Source organism: Penicillium malachiteum (genome assembly GCF_028827825.1).
Source record: "Penicillium malachiteum strain IBT 17515 chromosome Unknown utg000004l:1.0-4883003.0:1.0-4884900.0, whole genome shotgun sequence".
NCBI classification, from domain to species: Eukaryota; Fungi; Ascomycota; class Eurotiomycetes; order Eurotiales; family Aspergillaceae; genus Penicillium; species Penicillium malachiteum.
This window is the reverse complement of record NW_026643097.1, coordinates 4,758,932-4,779,123: the sequence shown is the minus strand read 5'-3', so window position 1 is coordinate 4,779,123 and position 20,192 is coordinate 4,758,932. Positions and strand designations below refer to the sequence as shown.

General features: G+C 47.0%; 8 protein-coding genes across 8 annotated transcripts; 4 read left to right on the top strand and 4 right to left on the bottom strand.

The window, feature by feature from the left end:
- Nucleotides 1-773: 773 nt before the first annotated feature.
- On the top strand, nucleotides 774-2,423 carry N7483_009853 (MFS transporter; the record flags this gene model as incomplete). The annotated part of the gene is made up of 1 exon (XM_057093280.1): nucleotides 774-2,423. One exon carries the CDS (start codon nucleotides 774-776, stop codon nucleotides 2,421-2,423), a length of 1,650 nt encoding a protein of 549 aa, XP_056944454.1.
- A 777-nt stretch (nucleotides 2,424-3,200) lies between these two features.
- N7483_009852 (alpha/beta fold hydrolase) lies at nucleotides 3,201-4,193 on the top strand (the record flags this gene model as incomplete). Its single annotated transcript, XM_057093279.1, has 4 exons — nucleotides 3,201-3,243; nucleotides 3,387-3,432; nucleotides 3,487-3,869; nucleotides 3,925-4,193. 4 exons carry the CDS (start codon nucleotides 3,201-3,203, stop codon nucleotides 4,191-4,193), a joined length of 741 nt encoding a protein of 246 aa, XP_056944453.1.
- Nucleotides 4,194-6,268: 2,075 nt separating this feature from the next.
- Nucleotides 6,269-8,937, top strand: N7483_009851 (beta-glucosidase; the record flags this gene model as incomplete). The annotated part of the gene is made up of 7 exons (XM_057093278.1): nucleotides 6,269-6,395; nucleotides 6,446-6,639; nucleotides 6,715-6,767; nucleotides 6,829-7,051; nucleotides 7,108-7,357; nucleotides 7,412-7,574; nucleotides 7,635-8,937. 7 exons carry the CDS (start codon nucleotides 6,269-6,271, stop codon nucleotides 8,935-8,937), a joined length of 2,313 nt encoding a protein of 770 aa, XP_056944452.1.
- A 228-nt stretch (nucleotides 8,938-9,165) lies between these two features.
- Nucleotides 9,166-9,780, bottom strand: N7483_009850 (uncharacterized protein; the record flags this gene model as incomplete). The annotated part of the gene is made up of 1 exon (XM_057093277.1): nucleotides 9,166-9,780. One exon carries the CDS (start codon nucleotides 9,778-9,780, stop codon nucleotides 9,166-9,168), a length of 615 nt encoding a protein of 204 aa, XP_056944451.1.
- Nucleotides 9,781-12,168: 2,388 nt separating this feature from the next.
- Nucleotides 12,169-12,909, top strand: N7483_009849 (EXPERA domain-containing protein; the record flags this gene model as incomplete). Its single annotated transcript, XM_057093276.1, has 1 exon — nucleotides 12,169-12,909. The coding sequence occupies one exon, from the start codon at nucleotides 12,169-12,171 to the stop codon at nucleotides 12,907-12,909; it is 741 nt and encodes a 246-aa protein (XP_056944450.1).
- A 548-nt stretch (nucleotides 12,910-13,457) lies between these two features.
- N7483_009848 (putative mitochondrial carrier protein) lies at nucleotides 13,458-14,999 on the bottom strand (the record flags this gene model as incomplete). Its single annotated transcript, XM_057093275.1, has 2 exons — nucleotides 13,458-14,906; nucleotides 14,964-14,999. 2 exons carry the CDS (start codon nucleotides 14,997-14,999, stop codon nucleotides 13,458-13,460), a joined length of 1,485 nt encoding a protein of 494 aa, XP_056944449.1.
- A 688-nt stretch (nucleotides 15,000-15,687) lies between these two features.
- Nucleotides 15,688-16,332, bottom strand: N7483_009847 (histone H4; the record flags this gene model as incomplete). Its single annotated transcript, XM_057093274.1, has 2 exons — nucleotides 15,688-15,989; nucleotides 16,323-16,332. The coding sequence occupies 2 exons, from the start codon at nucleotides 16,330-16,332 to the stop codon at nucleotides 15,688-15,690; spliced, it is 312 nt and encodes a 103-aa protein (XP_056944448.1).
- A 1,492-nt stretch (nucleotides 16,333-17,824) lies between these two features.
- N7483_009846 (protein phosphatase regulator GAC1) lies at nucleotides 17,825-20,057 on the bottom strand (the record flags this gene model as incomplete). Its single annotated transcript, XM_057093273.1, has 2 exons — nucleotides 17,825-18,130; nucleotides 18,204-20,057. The coding sequence occupies 2 exons, from the start codon at nucleotides 20,055-20,057 to the stop codon at nucleotides 17,825-17,827; spliced, it is 2,160 nt and encodes a 719-aa protein (XP_056944447.1).
- Between the last annotated feature and the right edge of the window lie 135 nt (nucleotides 20,058-20,192).

Here is a 20,192-nt window from a genome sequence, read left to right as displayed (position 1 = left end):
GATGATCTTTATAAAATAAATGGTGCGCAATATTTGGGGGCTGGAACCAGGTGTCCAGGTGTCGTTGATATAACCTGAAAAGGTTTAGCGTACTCCGTGTTCAGATTGACCAGTTGATATTCTTTCATTTTGGGGGATTGTACTCAGTAGGGAGTAATTTATTAAAATGAGATACGCTCTCGATTTTCAAGAACTCAAGTGCTTTTATTATTATATGGCAGTGGCCTGGAATCCTCATAAAAAGTGAGCATTTAAGTTTGAATCACCCCCTGGTTAATCCTGATTTCTGAGGTCACAAAGACATCTGTTCACCTTCGGGGAGTACTGAGTGCTGCCAAGAATAGTATGAAAATTTCATATTCATTCAGCTTTTTAAATGCTCATGTAAAACTCGACAACTCCTGACTCTTGATTGGTCTAAGTTGCCTGTATTTGTTGCCTTATATTCCGGGCTATGTTGTGCATTCCAGCTGCAAGGAATGTGTCACATCCAATGAAATCACATTTGACCCTTACATTGGTTCGCAAGACCTGGCTGCCCACTCTCCATGAGACACAGACCTGATTTGGTTCCTATCACGTTTCGTGATGTAAAATGGGAGGAACTGTGTGGTAAGGCTGATAGCTATTCTCTCAATCCCTCTTTGCATCCCTATTCTCACATTCACCCCTTTTGAGAAATGGTACGACAACGCAATATTGGTCTGTTTGATGCGTAATACTAACGTCAAAGTCGCAGAGACATTTCAGGCTAGAAGACTTAGCAACTCCAAATGACAAAAACCCGGGCAGACGAGGCCGTCGGCTGTTCTAGATCTCCCTTGTGGAGCATGGTATTCAACGCTGCTCTCAACGAACGGATTAACAACCACCAGTACACAGGATCTGGTACTAAAGATGAACCATACGTTGTTTGCTGGTTTGCCGATGACCCGCACAATCCACTCAACTTTAGCAGAGCCTCAAAATGGACCATCACAGTCATCGTTTCGCTTTCAGCTATGGTCGTCGCTCTTGTATCCTCAGCCTACACCGGTGGAATGGTTGAGTTGGCTCAAGATTTTAATACAAGCCAGGAGCTTGCATTGGTTGGTGTCTCGATGTTCGTTGTCGGTTTTGCTGTTGGGCCTCTACTCTGGGCGCCGCTTAGTGAAACCTATGGCCGTCGTCCTTTACTCCTTCTCAACGCCATCGCGTTGACGGCTTTAACAGCCGGTGTAGCAGTCTCTCCAAATATTGAGTCTGTCATTGCTCTTCGCTTCCTGGGTGGCAGCTTTGGATCGGCGCCTCTAGCCATAGCAGGAGGAGTGATTGTTGACTTGTTTCCAGCCGTTGAAAGAGGGCTTGCAGCTGGCTTGTATGGAGCCGCACCCTTTATAGGACCAGCTCTAGGGCCGATTATTGGAGGCTATCTTTCCCAATCAAAAGGGTGGCGCGCGGTTGAATGGCTTTTGACTGGACTCTCAGGCACCATGTTGTTAGTCATGTACCTGTTCTTACCTGAGACCTACGCACCTGCTCTTCTAGCCAAGCGGGCTGAACTATTATCAAGAACTACCGGTCAGATCTACCGGAGTGGTCTGGACTTGAGCCAAAAGAAGATTCCTATGAGCAAGAAACTCGGCATCGCCTTATCACGACCTTGGATTCTCTTGTTTCGTGAGCCAATCGTGCTACTCTTATCTTTGTATCTCGCCATCATATATGGTACACTCTATATGCTCTTTGCCGCCTACCCAATAGTCTTCGAGATTGGGCGTGGATGGGATGAGGGTACAACAGGCCTTACGTTTATCGGTGTGATGGTGGGAATTTTGATTGGCACCGCATACACTATCCCAATGTACTTCCAGTACAGAAAGAAGACGCTGGAATCAAGTGTTCCACTGCTACCGGAAGCTCGCTTACCCGACGGGTATTTGGGTGCAGTCGCTCTACCCGTTGGTCTTTTCATGTTTGCATGGACAAACTCCCCCTCGATCCATTGGGCTGTTCCAGTTATAGCAGGTATGCCATTTGGGTTTGGCATGCTTACAGTGTTCTTAGCTGTTTTGAACTATCTTGTCGACGCATATACCATCTATGCAGCCTCAGCCATGGCATCAACTTCCGTTTTGCGCTGTATCTTTGGGGCAGCCTTCCCACTCTTCACAGGCGAAATGTATAAGAAATTAGGACTCCACTGGGCCGCGTCAATACCGGCCTTTCTCGCTTTGGCATGTCTGCCTATGCCACTTTTGCTGCACAGATATGGCCCCTGGATCCGGGAGCGCTGTCACTATGCGGCCGATGCTAGTGCTACTATGAAACGATATAGAGAAATGATGATGCTAGAGGCTGAAGCTAGTCGACAGGAGCAAGCGACCCGATCGGGGCGAACATCGGAGGAAAAAGGACCCACAGTTAATCACATTCAGCAATGAAATCAGCATGCAAGTTTCTGAATTCTGTGGATTGCGAACTGCAAGCTGCCTGCTTCCTCTTAAATCGAGTTTCATTTCAAACAAATGAACAAAACATGGGAGTCGTCGGCGTGAGGTGCAAGTTTTGGAACTTGAAGACTAGCAAAGGATGTCGCACATTTCTATATTAGAGAATAGTATATTGTCCAGGTGAATACATTCTATTTTCTGACTAGTATATAACTTGAATAGTTTTATTTATGTATCCTTCTGCACCGTTCTTCAATGTCTAAGTAGCCGTATCTTGTAGCTGTGCCCGGAAACCAGAACGGAGTAACCCGAAACGCTTTGAACCGTGACCCCTCCTTGCTTTTCTTTGTTAAGATAACCCGCTTCTTCCCCACTCATTAGCCAATGCCATGGATCTTGCCCGTAAGACACTTAAATAGCTCCATCTTACTTGCATTGATTCGAGTCATGCTCATGCATCCTTCGATCTCCAATATGGACAAAGTTACCGAGAAGATCGGACTGAACGATCCACGCATTCACTGGCTGCGGCTGAGTGCGATAATCAATGAGAAAACATAGGGTACATATTTTGGAACCCCTGGGTGGCACCCGTGGACAAATAGTATGTAACTCCGCCATTTGACGCCCGCGGCGCAAATGTTAACGTATCATAGGCTACCTGTATACCGAACCAGCGAAGTATTCCAACACGATCTTTCTGTTAAGGTATAGATAAAATTTGCGAACCGATTCCGAGACACATTGGTCAATAAATCACGAAGATCCATGGATTTCCAGATCTTTCAATGGGACTGGATATGGGCGATCGGTAAGTACTTTCTTGTAATTCTTGGCTATCAGTAGCTAACGTTCAGATGAAAAACTAACACAACAAAGGACTCTCCGACAAGTGATATTAACTTGTTCAGTTGGCACCTGGGAAATCACAATCCGAATATTTGTGTCTTCTAGCAAAGTCCCTCAACTGCGAGAGCATCATCCTTGCAGGCCATGACTGGTATGTCGCTCAATATCAAGACGGAAAAAATACAGGCTAAGCTACAATAAACAGTGGCTTCATGCTATCTTCTCGCATCGTGCTCTATTACCCTGACTTCGTCACTCATCTTATCCTACTCGGTGTTCCATATTTTCCACCTTCGCAACAACATATCAGCCTGCCCACTCTCGTGAAGTTACAGCCATCTTTCCAATACATGCTTCAATTCTGCAGCGGAGATGGCGAGATTGAAAAACATACGCAGACCAGAGAACGTATCTGGAATTTCCTGAACCCCTTATTTGGTGGCCTCACTCAGTATGGGAAGAAGGCAATCACTGCGGCAAAAGGGATTGATTTCGAGCTTAGCTCACAGCTATCTCTCAGTAAGATATTTGAAGAGGAAGAGATGATGGAGTACTATATAGATGAGTTCTCTCGCACTGGGCTCCGATGTCCATGCAAGACAGTTCTTTCTGCGCAATGATACATCGAGTTAACGAATTATAGGTAACCTTTATCGCATGTGGGATCAAAACTCTCGCGATGAGCTGTTCATTGCTCAAGGGTTGGAAGGAGGAATCATAAAGTGTCCCGTTTTATCTGTTCGCCCGACAGAGGATTTTACAATCACTGCACAGGTGGTGGAAGCGATGAAATCCTATGTTCCCCACCTCCAAACCGAGGATATCCCGTCAGGTCATTGGGTCATGCTAAGCCATTCACAAAGGCTGAACGAGATTTTGGAGTGGCTACGACAACAGGAGATTACTGTTTGAATATCAAGTTAGATTGACCGGTTTTTCTGTTCAGGTGTCATTTATCCCTTAGGCATCTTTATCATGATCTTAAACAAGCCATTTGAAGTTGTTGCCAATTTAAATCTTTGGGTTCTTTTTCTGACAAAAGCATGTTACTTGTAGCTCCCTTCATATTTTTTGAGAAAGGAAAAGTGTTCTTCGAGAGAGGAGAGAAGAATGTGAGATGTGTGGTGATCCTACACGGACGGTGGACCAGTAGTCCCAAGTTCTAAACTTGAATATTCATCTCTTTGAAATTTTCAAGAGTCAGCACTAGTTTACAAATACTCTAGTACCCTGCTGCATGTCTTGGTTATTACTCATCTGACTCAAGATGCGAGAGGTGATACTGCTAGAAAGGGAACGTCTTTTTCCTCTAAGGTTGTGATAGGTAGGTAGGACTCGTGGCGGCAAATATCTTTTCCCGCCATGGTACATGCACAAACAGCTAGCAGAGATGTTCTTGGGGTCTTTTGGGTGGATTCAAGTGGCTGAATCAACGGCCGGTGAACGGGGTTGGTCTTTATTTACAAGTGCCGAAGCTTTTCAAATCTTTTCAAGTCCCAGGTTTGGCTCGATCGATCAAATCAGCTCTGCAAATCTAACCAACAGATTATAGAGCTTCTCGTGATTCAACCTGCTCTCGATACCTTCCAGAATATTGGGATTTCCGGAGTATACTAGTCTCTACAAAACCATGTACATAAGACGGCAAATCAAGGCGAGAGCCCCACCTTCAGCCCGCTAAAAGTGGCTGAACGCCATGAAAAGCGCTCAAAAAGGGAAATTTGGTTCTACTAGTATCTTGAAGAGGATTCATTTTATGATCTCGGGGCGCCCAAAAGTCTGAGCGTTTGACTGCCGACTTCGGGGCAAGAGTAGATATAGAGTATCAGCCCAAAAGCCCCGCAATTACTAGTACCCTGAGTCCGTGACATTCAAGTTACGCTCAATCTTGGCATCTGGGCATGGAAAATTCTATGATCCAATTTCCAAGATTCTCCCACTTGAATTTTCTTGATGCATAACTTTGTTTTATGTACACTATCCGCGGGTGCTTTATGGGTAACATGTCTACACCCAGATTCGCACCTTGGACAGACCTTGCACATTCCAGATGTCAGCTCTCCTTCAGGATTCCTTTGCAGACATACGAGTACGAGTCACGGATTTGGATAAAATTAGAGCCCCGCTAAATGTCATGGCAAATTACAGCGACCCCTTAAGGGTTCATTCCAGTACTAGCGTGCCCCGGCATTTATGGCCCCGGGTGAGGTCCCCCACATTTGCCCAGTATACTATGGAGTGGCACCTTTTATCCAAACTACGCTAATTCTTTTCATCTCACCCTGGGGCCTGAGGGGTATACCACATCCTTGGAATGCACGCGAGTGTTCGCAGTAGTCTGCAGGACTGGGCACCTCTATCTCGATATGTTTCTGCTTATCAATGCATTTGTCGTTCGGAAGATCCGATTACAGTAGCCCCGTGGGGAAGATTTCCCGCAATCTAGTCCACCATGCGCGTGATCAGACAAATAAATGCAATGACTTTTAGCTTCGCTTCCATTTTCCAATCTTCTTTTACTTCTAGTATCAAGCCACTCGGCGCACGGCACCCAATAACAAACTCACTCCGCACCTTGAAGCTTCTTCGAGCCTGGTTGCCAAGTCGGAGTATGGACTTTAAGAAGGAGCCTTCCTTCTCGGCGCCACTTTTGGCTGGATGAGAGGAGATTTGTTGCATTTGCCCGATGTATACCCGACATTAAGGTCACAATCCGACTGGTACTACCTCACTAGTGCCACTTGGAGTGCGCACGGGGCCGATAGGCCATCTACACACGCATGATGCAGGTCTTGTAGTCATCTTCTATGGGAAGTCGTACGTACATGTGGGGAAGAATGAAGTTTTTTCCTTGTGGGCCTCATTCAGACACGCGAGACTGAGTGCAGTAGTGCCGTCGAGAAATGGCATAAAAGGGGCTTGATTCCTGCCATGTCTCTTCAACGGAAAGCTCAGTGTAGTAGATCAGCTTCTTTCTTCTCTTCAGGATGCTAAACTCATTCACAAAGGCAGGCCTCCTGCTGAGTCTTGCCTTCAGTACTGTTTCAGTAGCTGAGGATGTAATCACAAGTGACACTTATTTTTATGGAGGCTCTCCCGCAGTCTATCCAACTCGTATGTGAAAACCTATCTTGTGTTGGAAACATAGTTAACGTGTTGAATAGCTGAGGGAACTGGTGCTGGGGACTGGAAGTCTGCCTACCAGAAAGCTAAAGCATTAGTTGCAAAGCTTTCGGATGATGAGAAGGTCAACCTGACTTCCGGTGTTACCTCAAAGACGGGATGCTCAGGATTTATCCAAGCTATTGACCGCTTGGGATTCCCTGGTATGTGTGTCAGTGATGCTGGAAATGGTCTTGTAAGTAACAGAATGTTTGTTCACTATGCATTTCTTCTATTATTTCCAAGAAGTGTGGACTGACTTTCGTTCAAGAGAGGAACCGACTATGTCAATGGTTGGGCTTCGGGAATCTCCGTTGGAGCCAGGTGGGTTTTCTTGAGATTTCAACAGTTCCCTGGAAGTTCATCGATGCTAACATCCAGCCAGTTGGAACGCTGATCTTGCAAATGACCGAGGTATATACATGGGCAAGGAATTCCGGACCAAGGGCGTCAACATGATCCTCGGTCCTGTCGTGGGCCCTCTCGGTCATATTGTTCTCGGTGGCCGTAACTGGGAAGGCTTTTCCAATGATCCTTACCTCAGTGGAATTCTGGTCTCTGAGTCTGTCAAGGGTCTCCAGTCTCAAAATGTTGCCACTTCTCTCAAGGTACGTGTAGGAGCAAAATATGTGACTTTGGATTTCGCCATCTGACTATTGAGCAGCATTTTATTGGAAACGAACAAGAAACGAACCGCAACCCAAGCACTGACTCTGATGGCCATGCAGTCCAGTCAGTTTCTTCCAACATCGATGATAAGACAATTCACGAACTCTATCTGTGGCCCTTCCAAGATGCTGTTCTTGCTGGAGCTGCTTGCGTTATGTGCTCTTATAACCGATTGAACAACTCATATGCGTGCCAGAACAGCAAGTCTCTAAATGGCTTGCTGAAGACTGAGCTTGGGTTCCAAGGTATGCAGTATCTATCCTTTTATTTGAATTAACGTCTAACCTGAAATCAAATAGGATACGTTGTTACTGATTGGGCTGCTCAACATGCAGGTATTGCTAGTGCCAATGCTGGACTGGACGTTGTGATGCCTTCTTCCAGTGTCTGGGGCAACAATCTGATCACTGCTATCGCAAATGGAACCATGGAGGCGTCCCGACTGGATGACATGATTACCAGGTATGTCAGGAAAAGCAAACGACCAGATTTGCTCCAACACTAATAACTATCATCTGGCAGACTTATGGCCACATGGTACTATCTAGACCAGGACTCTGCTTTCCCCAATCCTGGTGTCGGTATGCCTAGCAGTGGACCTGCAGCTCATCAAGCAGTGATCGCAACCTCCCAAGCGGCCAAGCCTGTCCTTCTTCAGGCAGCTATTGAAGGCCACGTTTTGGTTAAGAATACCAACAACGCGCTCCCTCTTAAATCGCCCAAGCTGATTTCAGTTTTCGGCTACGATGCTTACACTCCTATGGCAGTCGATCTTACCACCTACTATGACTTTTCTACAGATAGATCACCCCTCTATCAGAATGGAACTCAGTGGGTTGGTGGCGGCTCTGGTGCTAATTCACCTGCCTATGTCGATGCCCCTATCAGCGCCATCCAACGCCGAGCCTATGATGATGGCTCTTCTGTTCTCTGGGACTTCACTTCTGAGGCTCCTTCTGTTGACTACACTTCCGACGTGTGCTTGGTCTTTATCAACTCCTATGCTACTGAGGGTGAAGATCGTCAGGCACTCTCCGACACCTACAGTGACGCGATCGTGACCAATGTTGCGGATCACTGCGCTAACACGATTGTCGTTATCCACAACGCTGGAATCCGCACCGTCGAGGCTTGGGTTGACCACGTTAACGTGACTGGTATCATTTACGCCCACCTTCCTGGCCAGGACACCGGTCGGGCCTTGGTGGAGATTCTCTACGGAGATTCCAACCCCTCTGGCAGACTTCCCTACACCGTCGCTAAGAACGAGTCCGACTACGGCTCTGTTCTTGAGCCTTCCGAGCCTGAAGGAATCTACGAGTACTTCCCTCAGTCGGACTTCACTGAGGGTGTCTACATCGACTACCGCTACTTTGACAAGTATGATATTGAGCCTCAGTATGCTTTCGGCTACGGTCTGTCATACACCACTTTCGGTTACTCTAGCTTGAAGGTTTCGAAGAGTTCTTCCTCATTCACCTCCTACCCAGCGAGCGCCTCAATTCTTCCAGGTGGAAACCCCCGTCTCTTTGATGACCTGGTAACTGTCACCGCCAAGGTGCAGAACACTGGTAACGTCAGTGGCCAGGAGGTGGCTCAGCTTTACCTTGGTATTCCCAATGGACCTATCCGCCAGCTTCGTGGATTCTCCAAGGTCTCGATTAACCCCGGAAAGACCACTACTGTGACTTTCAGTTTGACTCGTCGTGACTTGAGTACTTGGGATATCGATGCGCAGGAGTGGCTCTTGCAGCGTGGGACATACAAGATCTATGTTGGTCGTAACAGCAGAGATCTTCCTCTTGAGGCCACTTTGACCATCTAAGTGCAACTATATTTCTTATAATCTATCTAAATATTGAAATAAATTTATAATTTCGATTATCCAGATGTCTTGTCTGGTTTTAATTTTGGAAGACACTGGACCAGCCAATATTCACTTTATTGTACGCACTATTTAAGCAAAATATAAACTCCATCTTCAAAATTCCATCCAATAAACCGATCATCCATCACAAACGAAAAACAAAAGTCCCAGAGCATATTAGAAATTTCACTCCTCCTTCAACGGCCAAAGACTCGCACTCGGCTCCCTCCACGATCGCGGTTGCTCAGAATGAGACCTCCTATGCCTCCTCTCCTTAACAAACTGCCTCGAATCAGCCACCGAGAAAGTTCCCCGCGGATCAGTCACTATGACCGGTCTCGCCGATAATCTCGGAGGCATCCACCCAGAAATCATGACACGATCACCTGCAGTCATCATGGTCGGCATGACAAACAAGGATCTAGTTTTATCAAGTGGGGGTCGACGGATAAGGCGTCGCAAAACACTGCGATGAACCTGCTTCCGAGCCTCAGGTGTGGATGTCGATGCTTCGGGTTCATTTGGCCATTGCTTCTGCGGAGGACGCGACCAGAGTCGATGTACGCTGCTTCTTGATGGAGTTCTCACTATACCTGCCATCTCGGCATCGTCGTTGTCAATGACTTCTTCAGCGATAAGGGGTACAGCGCTTTGTTGGAACGCCCAGAGTTGATTTTCTTGGGGTCCAGCTTCGTTCCTTGGTCTGAGCATACGTACTTCTAGGTTGGATGGGGCACGTCTGCATAGCTCGGAGCCGCAGTGGGGCCAGGAGTGGTGTCGTCGGTGGTGACGGTTCAGCATTATAAAAACCTTCAGGTTGATCTCGGAGGGTTTCCAAAATTCAATATTCTCAAGTTCAAAGATCGCGGTCAAATTTTGTGATGGTAAATGCTAGTGTGTTCACTAGAGAGGAGAGGCAGTTGGATTTTCAAGTGCAGAGTCAGAGTATAACGAAGTCCAGATATCTTATCCAGCCTCCATGATGAACAGGGTAAAGGATTCGAATTTTTCTGGATTATGAGAATCTCACTCCGTCTGTGTTTCAATTTGAAGATATATGTGAATAAATTATTTGTTTGCCTCCAGGCTGGAGGTCGCAGCATTATAAATCAACGAGCGCGCCCGCCTGGTGCTTTACACGTGCCAAGCGATTCCAAGTTTTGTCTCAACAACCACCCGGGTGATCTATCACTCGGGCGTTTAGAATGACCTCTGAGTATTCATGTTAGGAATTTGGTGGGGCGAGTTAATCCCTTCGAATGGGTAAAGACCCGGGATATCATCTTCAATTTATCCAAGCATGAGCCTCAGGGTGATATATATCATGGAACTAGTGTGAAAGATCGATAGCTCTACACGAAACCCAGTGCCTTACCCCGATCCCAAATTAGTGGATTACGAATTAACATCCAGGTACGAAGACGTGGCTTGAGATGAATGGTGCTCGTATCTGTCAATGTTAGTCCACGGGTAAGGGCACGAATCCCAGGTGCAGGATGATCGTAAAAGATGACTGGGTCAAGCGGACCGGGGCGCGCAGCAGGGCTATTATTATGCCCGGGTCCTATGACCCCTGCGCCTGCAGGACATATCACTGGCAGATATCAAGGCTTGTAAGTGATCAATAAATATTTATTTAGTTGGACCAAGATTTCAGTCGATCTATTTTTGAGCCAAATGCCAGTGATCACTCTAGTCATTTAACCTACAATGTCCAACTTGAAGGTTGGAAGTGGTATGTGAGGAGACGATGGGTTTATAATGCTAAAAGTTGCAAAACAGACATCAACCACCCCAAGTGGTCGAGTGGAACTCGACTATTTCATCTTCCTTGGTCTAGTGGTCATGATTTCCGCTTGTCATTAACACCGATAAGCGCGGGAGACCGGGGTTCGATTCCCCGAGGGAGAGTTTCTTTTTGCATTTTTTCCCCTTTTTTAATTTACAATTTACTCTATCAATTCAGTCCAGTTGATCTCGCGTCAGCAAATCATTATTTTTACGGTCGCTTCAGCCCATATGTTCCACTCGTCCCACAATCTTGTCAACGGCCCGCTTGTATAGCCTGGAATAGTCAACCTGGAAGTTGTCTCATCTCGAAAGATTCTTTATGCTGTGAAAATATTCTTATCAATTCTCTGGTGACTTTCAGCAATATGACAATGCTCCTCAAAAAACGGCTCAGGAACCAAGCTTGATACTTCACACAACCCTGGATGAGACATGTATCAACTAATGCAGGTTGAGTACTATGGGCCTTTATGCATGATAAGTCTGAGAACTTGAATCCAACTCGAAGCACAATAACTGGCTGCCTGAAGGCAAAAGATGATACAGCCTCGAAGTTAACCCAAAAGAGATATGCCGTCTACGAAAGAGGAGCTCTGTTCCAAGATTTCCGATGATATAGACCTCCAAGTTATTCATATGCTTTGTCTCTTTCATTGTCAACGCCACCATATAGGGTTCATTGCTTTCATCAAAGAGACAAAGAAATGCTGAGGAATACTTCGTCCCCGTGAAAGACTATCGAGTTGACAAAAATACACTAAATCTCAATCCGGAATTCAAGGGACATTCATTGCTTTGAACACAGTGACCATATCTTTGCCTTTTGTCTCAACCATCCAAAGATGTTGCAAAAAATAGAACACCATGATGGAAATAAGTCCACTTTTAAGATACTTAACCGAAGCCACGTCTCTGATGATCTTTTTGATACTATTTCTCTAAGAACCTGTCATATCTACTAGTAGTAGCACGCCGCACATGTGGTTTTGACTACTTATATGTTCCTAGAGCCTGACCCTATGCCAGTGATGTTCTTCCCAGCCATCAAGAATCCAATCCCTAGATTTGCTGGACTTTCCGATCGAGCATCACCAATTATCCCATTCATTAAGAGACATCAAGGTCCTACAACAGTTGGAGTGGTAAGTTCAAGTTGAATGAATTTCCCCACACAAAGGAACCTTGAAACAGACACCTCACCCATCGGGCCGCAATCCCCCCCCCCCCATGTCGATCATCTCAGTTCAAGCTCCACAAGAATCAAAAAAATAAAAAGCTCCACATTTCCCCCTAAACTAACTCCAATCTCCTCAGCTCCTCTTCAACACCATATACAGAAACCTCCAACCACCCCCCGAACAACAATTCTGCAAAGGCCACTGTCCCCCAGGCTCCAAAATGGCATCCGAACCATTTGTCCTGGACTTACCCACAGTCCTCAGTCTGGCATTTTCTCTTTCATTCATGCCAATCGCATACTACCTCGCCGACTATCTAGTCCCACGTTCTCACTTCCGCAACCGCCTCCTATTCATCTGGCACGCTTATGATGCCCTAACCCACCTCTTCATCGAAGGATCCTTTCTCTACGAATGCTTCTTCAGCTACACAACCGTCGCAGGAATCCACTCTACAGATCCCTCATTCCTTAACCGACCTGACCGAATCTACGGCCCCGCATACGGAACCGGACCCTTCGCGCGTCTCTGGCAAGAATACGCAAAAGCAGATCGTCGCTGGGCCGGCGCAGATATCAACGTTGTTTCCCTGGAACTCCTTACAGTGTTCCTGGGTGGACCAGCTGCTATCTATATCTGTTACTTGATTGTGAAGTCGGCAAATAGCAAGGTTCCAGTACAGGCGCGTGGCAAGGCTAAGTCTATGCTGTGGTTTGTTTCTACTATTCTTGCTACTGCGGAGCTCTATGGTGGGTTTATGACCTTTGCGCCGGAGTGGTTGACTGGTTCGTCGCAGTTGGCTACGGATAATCCTGTTTACCTTTGGTTTTACCTTTTCTTCTTTAATACCCTTTGGGTCTTTGTGCCTATTTGGGTTCTTTTGGAGGCTAAGAAGGAGCTTCAGGCTGCTTTTACGACTAAGGAGGAACGTTCTGAGCGTTCTGAGCGCAAGAGACATTAAATGTGGTCTTGATGAGGTATTATTGAAAAGGAGATTCGTTGTATAGCACAAAGTGCTATACTTCCAAGGTTGGATCTGTTGGTTTTTTTCTCTTTTTTTGTTTTGGCGAGTTTTGATATCCTATACTCCCTACTTGTTATGGGGCTCTGGGGGAATTTTTGGTGAAACCACTTGGCGGGTTGAAGAACCTTGAGTGGTTTCTCTGATGCTGAATCTCCTTTTCTCCCTGGTGCTTTCGAGGTATTGGGCATTGCGTTGGGTTGATTTCGGTTATACAAATATGGATTTGGGTTACATTTGAGATACCTCTGTTACTTTGATGTTGTATTGGATTGTGCTTAAGATTGCCCTGTCATACTGAGATAGATTTAATATTAGTAAAGTTGAATGTTGATGAGTTGACAGAGAATTTTAATCTCATATTCACAGGATATTATACATGCACGCTGTAAATCACAAGTAGCTCGAAGGTAGTAAGTATTTGGAGAGGAGAAAATAAGTGAGAAAAAATACAATCTACTTATACTATATGTGTCTGCTTCACGCACTCATTCTTTATGTCCTCGATCCTTATCCCAGAACCAATGATAGAAACTCTTCCATTCTTCTGCTTCGTCTTCAACATAGTCTCCCACCAATTCAGCAGTCTCATTGATCTCATCTGGTACGGGAGGTACCTTGAGACCGGAGGAAGCATCAACACCATACTTAGCATCCTGACCCACAGCAGCTACCGCAGCAGCCGTATTTGAGGTCATATCCACAGAAATACCTCCAGAATGGCTATCCAAGGCATCTTCAGCACCCTCCTTGACCTTCTCAGCAAGATCACGAGCGCCTTCAAGCGCAATCTCCCTATACTCTTCCGCCTGCTCGCGCGCCCGTTCAATCAACTCCTCAGGCGAAGGGTACCGACGCAAGAGCACGAGGAACATGTAGTAAGATTTGACAATAGATCCGTAAACCGCATCCTTTGCCAGCATGGTAAACCCATGAGAGAAGAATCCCTTCAACACCTCACCCTGGAGTCCAGAATAGAGAGCAGAGATACCTTCCACTCGAGCGATAGCAATAACAGTAGTTATAATCTGAGGCATCAGAGCAGAAAGAAGCGTCCTCGACTTCAACGTCGTACCGGGAGTCTGCTCACCCTTCGAGCCACTCATAGTCTGAAGACGTGTCTTCGCCAGCGAAAACGGATACGTAACCGACGACGCAGCAGACTTACTCAAAGCCGCGAGTAAAAATGTGATAGCAGGCGAGGGCTTATCCCGTTTTGAACGTGGGAGAAGAATACGCTTCAGCAGTGCATTCAGGAAAAGAGTAAGAGAGGGGTTGAGCGCTAGGATAAGCGAAGCCGAGTATCCAGACCAGAACCCAGCTATACCTTTCTCTTTCCGGATACGCGCTGCTATCTCCCTTGTAGACAGGCTCGAAGCTCCATCTTTGCTAGCTGCAGTTTGTTTCCGGGTGACGATGTTTGCTAGTGGGGTAGTAAATAACTTAGAGAAAGATCCTGCCACAACCCCAATAGCGAGTTCGTCGAGGAGAGGCAAGACGATATTCTTATTCCTTGCTGCGCGAGCTGGACCAACCCGTGCGATTATTCGGCGCTGACGAACAATCGTGTATGCGAGAAAGAAGAGAAAGGAATCCAAGACTGATTTGCAGGTATCCTGTGCTAAGCCTGGATAGAAACCCGCAAGGCCCTCTTGGAGATAGATTTTGTGTGCGGCGTCGAAAATACCGGATTGTACCTCTTCCTCCTCATCATCTATGATTTCATCATCCTTTGTCTTATTTTTGTTCCTCTGTTGTGTTTGTAGTCGGGCGACGATCACGTTGAGTGGGTAGACGACGACGTTAGAGACGGCTGAGCCTACGGCACCAGCGACAGCATTTCCGAGGACTGGGAGGGCAGGACCACGGAGGGCTTTCGATTTCCAGTCCTCGCTTGGGTCGTGGCTTTCCCAGCGATAGGAGGGGTGGAATGCATCCTTTTAGATGTAAGTCAGAATTAATTGACATAGATGTGGACAAGATTATAGGCTCACCAGCTGGGATTCGTAGGAGAGCTTGTATTCTGCCATGATGATGCTGTTTTGATGACCGTTGAGGATTCAAGGAGAACCTTGGAAGACGGCTTGCTTACTTCCGACCGATGAATTTTGAGCGGGATTTGTAGATGGATTCGTGCTCCAGGCTCGAGAATGTAGCTTGGACTATTGATACCGGTGGATTCACATCGCCAAGAACTAAATGAAAGTCGAATCGTACGATGGGTCGATCAAGAATCAGGAGTGTTGGCATGAATGTGAAAGATGTACTTGCATGGCCGAGGTAGTGGATCGATTACATCATGCCGATCACACGGTCCGTGCGGGGTGATTATACACGACAGACCTGGAGACATTCTACATACTGTCCTAGTAATTGAAGTCATGCCACCAAGACTACGATCAGGGCACCGACTAGGTAGAATTTACATTTAGATGCAGATAATCCAGGAACAATAGACTAGGCAATCGTTTCATTCTAGCTCCACGAGCCTGTCAAAGCTAACCCAAACCCAGCGACCATGTCGCATAAAAAGACAAATCCATCGAAACCCCAACCTTCCAAACCATAAACCCAATAATCCATAACATCCAAGGGGAAAAGGTATTCAAAGTATCCCATAAACAAAAAGAAAAAAACAACCATCACACCGTTGAGCGCGTTAAAAGGAAGGCAAAGCCGGTAGGAATCCGACGAGCCATATCGAGAAGACGAGTCGATTTAACCACCGAAACCGTAAAGGGTACGGCCCTGGCGCTTGAGAGCGTAGACAACGTCGAGAGAGGTGACAGTCTTGCGCTTGGCGTGCTCAGTGTAGGTAACAGCGTCACGGATGACGGACTCCAAGAAGGACTTGAGGACACCACGGGTCTCCTCGTAGATCATGGCGGAGATACGCTTGACACCACCACGGCGAGCGAGACGGCGGATAGCGGGCTTGGTGATACCCTGGATGTTGTCACGCAAGATCTTGCGGTGACGCTTGGCGCCGCCCTTGCCGAGACCCTTTCCGCCCTTTCCACCTGTAATCGGATGTTAGTATTCCATGACGACGGATATGTTGATATGTTACAGCAATAGAACGAAACAAAGACAAAGGATAGGGGGATAGGGAGGTAAGAGTATGAAGGATGGTAAGGTCATGTTAAGGTGGAAGTATATAGTAGAAGGGTTGCCTAATCGGGTAAGGGCCGAGATGCATGGTGGCCTGAGGCCCCAAGATCGGAGCCAGTCGCCACCAATTACATGCCAGGGGCATCACCAACTTCAACATCACCACGAGAAACACAACAACTTGAAAAGAACAACGAACGCGAATATGAAGAGAATCATCAATAAAAAGATGAATTACTTACGTCCAGACATATTGGCAGAGTTGAGGAAATTGATAGATTGGATGGGGAGTTGTAGTGGTTGATAGATGTATGCGAGACGTGTCGATGGTAGGGAAGAAGATGAAAAAGAGAAAGAAAAAAAGAGAGCCTAAAGAGAGGGGGAATAGCGGGAATTAAATACGTGGATGACTACGCGTGATTTGGGGGGTCGGGGGTAGGTTTAGGTAAGCCAGAAGTTTTGCATTCTGCAATGCGGCGGTGATTGGTAGACGGGCTGGGAGGAAAAAGGGCGTTATGAAGGGCTGGATTGCAAGCACTATCTGGGGCCATTGTCAGTGCCTTGTCATAATACTGGAAACCATAATGCCAGACAATAGTGTCACGTGGTTGATAAGAGTTCCGATAAGCACCCGCCACACTTAATTATTCCGCATTCTACGGGAACCTTGGAACTATACGGAGTACAACATCTATGTAGAAATATCTGCAAGGTATCCATTCTGATCTACAGTAAACATACGAAGGGATTGTCAACAGTCCTAATTATGGGACAATGTATTCTCTGCACGATAGTCTTATATTATAGTTTATGGACCTAGCATCTATTAAAGGGAACTTCCCACTCCAAACTTGAACTTACTAATGAACTTCAATGAAATTTACTTGACCTACCACTCTACTTGAAGGCAGACCTTAATTCAAAATCACATTCATTCATATCCTTGATGATGCTAGGATGTCAAGATCATGTGGTTACCGAATTACGGCAGGCATCCTCAATCTTGAGAATCGTATTTCCCATGCGAAACCATTCAAATATGTCGTCTCTGAGAACAAGAACTGGTAGAAGGAGAAAAATAAAAAGATAAGAACGAACTCCAAAGCACCATGCACGCAATGAGGAGCAGAAGAACACAAATGCAGGAAAGGAGGCGGGCGATGTTAAAACTTTTTTTCGACGAGAAGGTGGTAGATCTGCAGTGTGGCAGAGAGAAGTGAGATGCCTCGAGGGGGTGGAACAATGTGAACGCAAAGCAGACGAAATTAGAAAAAAAAGGCCAAGAGAAAACAAGAACAGAAGAGAATCGTGGTTATCATCAGGCGTAATCAAAACAATAGATGGAAACGGCGAGGGAACCACTTCACATCAAACTCGCATCCATCGTTTATCCCGATGCGAGGGCCATAGCTCTTCTCCAACGCAGCCAACAATCACTCAAAAGGCCCCGCGGTTTATTTTACATCGCAAGAAACCAGATGGTTGATAGAGACCATGTCATCGAAGACACTGATGGGCCATAAAATATTTCAGAGAGGAGAGGTCCACCTTTTGCGAGGAAAAAAAGTATTAAGAATCATTGTGCGCCAACCCAAGCTGTGTGTGTACCACTGGTGAAGGATGGAAAGGAAATATCAAACCCCCTTCATGGAAAACAGTTAATTTCATGAAGAAAAACTTGGGGGATGGGTGAAGGCAGGAAGTAGCTTGACTCCGAGATGGTTATCGAGCATCCTAATGTCACTCACCCTCTGATGACAGGCGACGACTGAGGGTCTGGGAAGAATCCATTTTGTAAGGTCTGTCGATAAGAATAGTGATGAGACATAGGCGACGGTGAGGAACGTGGGGAGGTTCGCGGGCTCATGGCAGCCGGTGATAGCGCCCGAGCTTCACGAGGAGTCTCGGTTGAGGGAGGCTCTAGAGGAGCTGGTGATCCGGGGGAAAGAGGCGGCGAGGGAGTCCCCGAAGGAAATTTCCTGGAAGCCTCTTCACTAGGAACATTCACGGCAAAGGTTTGTTTCGTGGTCGAAGACTTTTGTGTTCCATACTAAAAGGTAAAGTTAGCGTCACAGTTCATTACAGGTAAGATAAAAAAATGAAAGGGAAGGAGTATAACTTACGAAGCAGTACTTATCGACCAGCTCTTTGTAAACCGAGGACTCGAGGCATGGCTTGCTAGAAACCAGTGAGGAAGGTTTCAAATTTTCCGCTAGGACTCCATCGCGTGCATTGCTCACAGCAGAAGACTCGCCCTGCGAAATTGCAAAATCCTTCGCCACTGGCCTAGTTGTATCCAAATGAATCGCGGTGCCTGAGCGTGCTCGGTTTGTCAGAGCAGTTCGATCGAGAGGAGGCTTGGTTCGCATAGCCGCAGTCAACGAGGCGCCAAAGTCATATCGGTTACCGAATGCCTGAGGACTTGGCTTTTCTCGACGTTTCGGAGGTCCACATGTATCGATATCGGCTGAAGTTTTGTCAAGTGGCGAAGCTTTAGTGTTGCCGAAGGGATTGGAGAAAGGGACATTCTTTGTTATCTCCGGGAAGTCGTCGAAAGATGGTGGCATAGAAAGAGGACGCGCGTGCGAGCCAGTGAAAGTACGACTGCGAGGGAGTGCAGGACGAGATCCACCAGATGGCTTGCTGGAGGTGATCTTGGGCACCTTGTGGAAATCGATCTGGAAGTTCTTCCCCTGGTTGTTGTCCCAGTGCTCCTGGCCATCAACAGTGTAGCGAATGCAAACGAACAGAGTCTTGTTTTCTAGGTTTGCCTGATCATCCAACCTGATATCAAACGAAAAGCGGTCATATCCGTCATAGGATTGCTTGCGACGGACATCGTGACAGAACACTCCACTAACCTCCGAGACGGTTCTCCAGTAATCAAAAGTAAAGCGGGCAGCCACATGCTTGGAGAAAGCAAGGTTTGCTACAGCCACCGAGCCGACCAGCACATTCTTATCGCCAGAGAGAAACAATCTTTCAAGACGAACGGGAATGGTGGCACGAGCCGATTGATCCTTGGGAAAGTTATTGAGTCGAATTTCCCACTCCCATGAGGGAGTTTGATTCTGTCCCTGCTGTTCGAATGGGAACTCCCCATCGGTATCATGGTTATCGACGGGAGATGTCTCGGCACTGACGGCCAATGGGCGGTCGAGTTGCAGGAAGTGGCGAATGTGTTCTAGATGTGAGTCGAAATGCACAGCTTTCGCATAGACCGGGGTGCCCGGCATGCTAGATGGGCGACGCCGAGCCGAAGCAGGTCGAAGGGCCGGCCGAACCAGCTCACCCGACTTCTTCCGAACCATGGGTGGCTTGGGCGAGACCTCTGCATCGCTCTCATCGGGGGAGCTGGTCAGGGCTTGCTCTTGCTTCAAAGTGATTGCAGATTCTGTTGATGACCGTGAGTGTGAAATCTTGCGAGCCTCCTTTGATAATCGTAGATGGTGGTGGTTGGATTTCGTGTCTAAAGTTGGTGTTGAGGGTAATTGACTCGACGAGGGGCGAGCCTCAATTCTAGTCTTTTTTGCTGGGCCCATTCTCTCCGGGGATGATTCTCGTCGCTGTTCGATGGCCTTCACAGCTGCCTCCAGCTCCTCGAGCTTAATTCCCTCAGCTTTGCAAGGTGATTCCTCATCACTCGAGTTGGGGGCGGATTCCGGGGGTGAAATTACCGCCCCTGGTGGGATGGCAGCATGGTTTAGTGGAGGTGGAGACTGTCTTAGACTAGCATGTGGGTCAATGGTTGTTGGTGACCGCGGAGATTCCGGGGCAGACACGGGGGATTTGGAGATTGATGGACTCCTTCTGTGTCGACGAACGTACGAGGTAGAGGAATAAGACCGGGAATTTTGCAGACGGGAAGAAGCAGAACGAGGCAGAGCCGGTCGTTCTGAAGGTGTGTCTGATTTAGGATCACAATGTTCAATGTGCTGCGCGGCGAGCAACGACTTCAATGGCGCAGTGTATGGCATCCGGCCGACTTGTGTGTCTCAACACAAGAAGGGGAGAGAGATATTCACAGAATACTCGAGGTGAGAGGGTTTCAAGGCAGAAACATCCAGGCAGGGTTCTGCTGCAATGGGTCTCTGTCAGTTCATGCTTTTTCT